The sequence below is a fragment of the Cricetulus griseus genome, chromosome 2, assembly GCF_003668045.3.
Source record: "Cricetulus griseus strain 17A/GY chromosome 2, alternate assembly CriGri-PICRH-1.0, whole genome shotgun sequence".
NCBI lineage: Eukaryota > Metazoa > Chordata > Mammalia > Rodentia > Cricetidae > Cricetulus > Cricetulus griseus.
In genome coordinates, this window is record NC_048595.1 from 412885077 (window position 1) to 412891076 (window position 6000).

Below are 6000 nucleotides of genomic sequence, written 5' to 3' on the forward strand. Positions count from 1 at the left end.
AGACAAAGTCAGAAAACTCTTACATCTTACCTGGAACACTATTCCCTACCTCTAAACTGTGTTGGTGGGGGAGGAGGAGGGAGGGAGGAAGGGAGGGAGGGGAAAGAGGGGGAAGAAAGAACGAGAAAGATGGGGGAGAAGGGAGAAGAGGAGAAGAGAGAGAAGGAAAGGAAGAGGGGGAGGATGATAACAGCCATGCCAGGTGTGGTTGTGCTCTCCTTTAATCTCAGAACTTGGGAGCCAGAGGCAGGGGGATCTTTCTGAGTTCCAGGTCAGTTCCAGGAGGCTATATAGTGAGGCCCTGTCTGGTACGGGGTGCAAGGAAGAGAGTAAGATAAAATAGGTGGCTAGGGTCAATGGAAAAGCACCTCTCTGGCATATACAAGACCAATGTCAAAATTTTAAAAACATATTGATTCCACCTGGGTCTGTTAGAAAACTATCCTGTTTAGTCAAGTTTCCTAAAGAAACAACGTATCTAAATGTTTAGCAAAAGACTGGAATATCCACTTGTCCAACAGTAGGGAATGGGTTAATTATTGAAGACAGATGATGACATAGTCTCTGTAGTCAGAAAAAGAATGTTAATAAGGGCTGGTGAGATGGTGCAGCCAGTAAAGTGTCTGCTATGCAAGAGTGGGACCTGAATTCAGGTTCCCAGCACATATATCAAAAGTCAGCTATTGAAATGCACACCTGTAATCCCAGTGCTGGGGGGGGTGGTTATAGGGGGGATCCCTGGAACTTTGCTGGTCAGTCATTCTAGCCATATAGCCATATGGTCAGTAAGCTCCTGGTTTAGTGAGAGACCTTGCCTTAAAAAAAGAAAAGTGAGGATGGCTTGAATGCAGCTCAGTTAATAGACCATTTACCTGGACTGCACAAAGCCCTGGGTTTTGTCCTGAGGACTGCATACAACCAGGCATGGTAGCAACACAGATGGAAAATGGATCAGAAGTTCAAGGTCATCTTCAGCTATGAAGTGAATTCAAAGCCACCATGGGCTAGAAGACACCCTGGCTCAAAAAATGAATGAATGAATGAACAAATGAATAAATCTGATGGGCAGTAGTTGTGGAAAATATCCAACACTGTCCTCTGACCTTCACACATGCACCCCAACACACACACACACACACACACACACACACACACACACACACACACGAATAGATATAACTAAAAAATTAGGAAGCTCAATGGTTATTACTGCTTCTGCAAAGGACCCAAGTAGGGCTGCTTACAACATACTATAACTCCAGTTTCCAGAGGGAACCAACGGTTCTGGCTTCTATGGGCACCTACACTCACATAGGTGCATGTACATATACAAGCACTAAATTAAAACAAAAAACTAAATCTTTAAAAAAATTCAAAACACAAAATAATGTAAATTTATATGTACACATGACAAATAGAAGGCACACACTGAAATAGTTCCATATTCTCTGAAATGAGCATTTTATTTTTATTTTTGTACTAGAGACTAAACCTAGAACCTCAAGCATACAAGTGCTCTATTACTGGTCTAGACTCTCAAATCTTTTTTACTTTTTTGAGACAGGTCTCCCTACTTGATCCAGGTTGGCCCTGAACTCACTATGCAGTGTAAGCCAGGCCTTGTGGTCCTCCTGGCTCAGGCTCCTCAGTGGCTAGGATTAAAATTCTGTGCCACCTGTCAAGCTAAGCAGGTTTTAACAAGGGAAGAGGAAAAAAAAAAAAAAAAAAAAACCTGGGATTACAAAAGTCTATGGCCCTTGAAAGAATCACATTACAAAACGAGATATATAGTATACATGTAATGCAAAATTTTCATGGATAATTGTGAGAAAACAAAAAAAAAGGGCAATAGTGGATAATAAAAAAAAACAAAAATATAGGAGATAATGACCAAAGAATAAGAAAAAGCTTCTCCAAAATACAGAGAAATGACATTCAGGGTCACATGTATACTGGGTATTGATCCTCCAGTCTAGTCACGGACTGTGTAGGACAGGGAAAATTAGGGTCCCATGGCTAAGCCTTGCCCTTGGTCTGAAACATCATCAGACATGTACCAATATCATTATCTGCTGGAAGTACTCTGACAGGAAAAAAATTTTAATTAAACAAAGAAAACAAGTTTGTTGTGTTGTCTTCTTTTTTGAGTTCACATATAAAATAATGGGGTCATTATATCTATATATTTCATTATACCTTGTTCTTGTTCTCCATCCCTGAGTGTTGTTTTCAGCCTCTTAGGCTAACAGAATACATCCTGAAAGTGTCAGTGCCTAACCAGGAATACTTAGGAGTCTTTAAAAATACTCACTAAGCCGGGCGTTGGTGGTGCACACCTTTAATCCCAGCACTCCGGAGGCAGAGGCAGGCGGATCTCTGTGAGTTCGAGACCATCCTGGTCTACAAGAGCTAGTTCCAGGACAGCCTCTAAAGCCAGAGAAACCCTGTCTGGGGGGGGGGGGGAACAGGACACCTCACTAACCCCACTGAGGGACAGGGTCTCGTTGAGCTGAACTAAATTTGGATTTATTTTTGAAAATCCAGAATAGAGTTGGTATTCCAGGCCTATAATCCAGCTACTCAGAAGACTGAGACAGGGAGATTCCAAGTTCAAGGACTGCCTGGGCTACAGAGAATTCACACTAGGGAAACTAAAACACCAGGTCATTTAACACTGGGTACAACACTATAAGCATTATCATTTCAAGCCGGACGGTGGTGGCACACGCCTCTAGTCCCAGCACTTGGGAGGCAGAGGCAGGCGGATCTCTGTGAGTTCAAGGCCAGTCTGGTCTACAGAGTATCATTGGCTTCAAAGACAGCCAGGGCTACAGAGAGAAACCCTGTCCCAAAAAACAAACAAACAAAAAGCTAAAATTGATCCCAGCACTCAGGAGGCAGAGGCAGGAGGATCTCAGTGAGTTAGAGGCTAGCCTGGTCTACAGAGAGAGTTCCAGGACAGTAGGGCTATGTCAAAAGGCTCCCATCTCAAAAAAACAAAAACAAAAACAAACAAACAAAAAAAAACAACCATACCAAACCAAAACAACACTGTGAGCATGCCTAGGTGAGAGCAACACTACCTCCTTGAATTTTCCTTCTATTTTAAAAAGAGGATCAAAGTAACAGTAAAGAGACCTAATCTGTAATGTGACTATCCTCGGCTCCCTGTCTCCATGAACAGCTCTCCTGCACAGGCTACCAACCCACATGATGTTCTGCCCAAGAACACCAGACCAGCAACCATGGACTGAAGCCTCTGAATCAGGGAACTTAACACCTTTTCTCCTCTAAATACAATTACATGCCTATATGTGGCATGATGAGACATGCCTATAATCCCAACTATTCAGGAGGCTGCATTGGGTCACAGACCAAGGACTCAAGCACTGGTTACTTCTCTTTTATTAAAAAAAAAAAAACAAAACAAAAACAAAAACAAAAAAACCTGCTGGGGGCTGGAGAGATGGTTCAATAGAAGCCTGAGTTCAGTTCCCAGTGCTGCTTTGGGAACTTGTAACCCCAGCTAATGCCCTCTTCTGGCTCCAAGGGCACTTGCACTCATATACAAACAAAATGAAAAAACTAAACTTTAAAAAATGCAACAATAGCAAACAAAGGGAATGCTTTTAGATTCGACACACAATTATAGTATACCACTTTCTAGGCTACCAAGTTATTTTTGTACATCCTGAAAAGCAAGCAGTTCATGCTACTAGCCAAAAGCTTAGTGTATGTTACCCTCATTGAATACCTTGAATATTTCTTCCCAAAACTTCCACATAGTTCTGATCCTTTAAGACTTCTTGGTCACTCTTCTCCAATTCACATTCTGGCTTCTTTATTATTTTCTGGGGATTAACCAAAAGCTGAGCTTTCTCCTTCTTTAATTTAGTTCCTATAAAAATACACAAAAGGTATGAAAATTAAAGGTATGAATATCTTTTTATTAATTACACACCTACACACACACACACACACACACACACACACACACACACACACACACATATTTTTTTTGAGGCAGGAGTTCACAGTTCTGGTTGTCCTGAAACTCTTTCTGTAGACCAGGATGGTCTAGAACTCACAGAGAGAGCCATCTGCCTCTGCCTCTTGAAAGCTGGGATTAAAGGCATGCGCTACCATTGACTGTTGTGAAATCTTTCTAAACATTTCATTAGAGCCATCCAGATGGTTCGGCAGATAAACTGTGGGCCATACCAGCCTGACGGAATACAAGGGGAAGAAGAGAACCATTTCCAGAGAGTTCTCCTCTGACCACCATGTGCATGTTACATATGTCAGTAGACAAACCTCACTAAATGCATGATTAGTACGTAAAACTGAGAGAAGCCAATGTTTTTCCTTTCATTAAAGATACTAAGTCAGAGGCTGGAGAGATGACTCAACATCTCTAAGGTGTGCTCTAAGAGCACTTGATGCTCTAATAGAGGATCTGGGTTCAGTCCCTAGCACCCATATGGTGGCTCACAACTGTATGTAATTCTAGCTGTAGGGTATCCAATGTGTTGTTCTGGGCACCAAGCACATATGTGGTATACAGACATACGGGGGGGGGGGGGGGGGTGAGGAAGAGGAGGAGGAGGAGGAGGAAGAGGAGGAAGAAGAAGAAGAAATAAACAATTAAGTTAAACACACACCCCCTTGAAAGTGTTAATTTGTGGTTTTGGGGTTAGTGGGCAATCATTTTCTACCACCACAAATCATTTCATCCCAGCACTCACAGGCAGAGGCAGGTGGGTCTCTGTGAGTTTGTGGCCAGTCTGGTCTACAGAGCGAGTTCCAGGACAGCCAGGGCCACACAGAGAAACCCTGGTTCGGGAAAACAACAACAACAACAAAGATGTGATCATAAGCATCTCTTCAACTGTACAATCATACATACCTCCTTCTCTATCAAAAATGTGATTGAGAACATTATCATCTCCCACAAATTGAACATCCAGCACCTTAGCTTCCTTTAACTGCAGTGTGCTCATTATGGCCAACCTAAAAAGTAGTAAGTCAATGTGATGAAGAATTCATACCAAATAAACATTTGTGAAATAAATACAGATATTTACTTAATATTTTTAAAGGTAGAATCATACTATGCACTATGTATTAGTATATCCTTCAATGATGGCTTCTAACTGGGACATGGAAGCCAAGTTCTTTCCTTCTCAAATTGCTTTTGGTCACATTCTTTACCACAGCAACAGGAAATCAAGCTAGGACATGCATTCATAAATCCCATTTTTGCCTTTTCTTCTAGCAAAAAAAACAAATTAGCAACAACAACAACAAAAAAACCTAATGACTATCTCTCACTATCTTACTTATTACAGATAGCTAACAAATGTTAAAATTATAGATAACAAATGTTGCAAATTTTTGTTTAATAACCAGTACAATTGGGGCTGGAGAGATGGCTCAGAGGCTAAGAGCACTGAATGTTCTTCCAGAGGTCCTGAGTTCAATTCCCAGCAACCACATGGTGGCTAACAACCACTTTGGATGACATCTGGTGTCCTCCGCTGGCATGCAGGCAGAAGACTGTATACATAATAAATAAATATCTTTAAAAAAAAAAAAAACCTGAAAAACTGCTGAAATAAAGGAAAATTAAAAAAAAAAAAACAGTACAATTAAGTGGCCTTTTTCATTTACCTTGTAAGGTGCTATGCATTCTGCAGCTTGCAAATTCAGTCACCTGTAACTAGAAGTCAGTCAAGATCAGCTAATAGGTAATGGGAAAGCAACCAGGGTAACCCCACCCACAAAGTCAAGCATTTTAACAACATGATGTGTAGATAACTGTCCTCCAAGAAACTAAAGCTACTATGATGGCACAAAGAGGACAAAATAGTAACAGGCTAAAGAAACCAAGACTGAGAAAAGCATTTAGACTGGCAAGAGGTAGGCCAGAGGAGAAAGCTAAGCACTTACTATAAGCTACATATAGTTTTCAGTACTTTGTGTTCTGTTGTAGTGAAATAG

General features: G+C 41.2%; 1 protein-coding gene across 1 annotated transcript in view; it reads right to left on the minus strand.

The window, feature by feature from the left end:
- The window catches only part of Orc2 (origin recognition complex subunit 2), a 38499-nt gene extending 32791 nt beyond the window's left edge, over window positions 1-5708 (minus strand). The window contains exons 1-3 of the mRNA NM_001246766.1: window positions 5671-5708; window positions 4907-5010; window positions 3755-3898 (exon numbers count right to left, since the gene is read on the minus strand). Of these exons, the coding sequence (NP_001233695.1) occupies window positions 3755-3898; window positions 4907-5000 (238 nt within the window). The 5' untranslated portion in view covers window positions 5001-5010; window positions 5671-5708. The remainder of the gene's footprint in view (window positions 1-3754; window positions 3899-4906; window positions 5011-5670) is intronic.
- Between the last annotated feature and the right edge of the window lie 292 nt (window positions 5709-6000).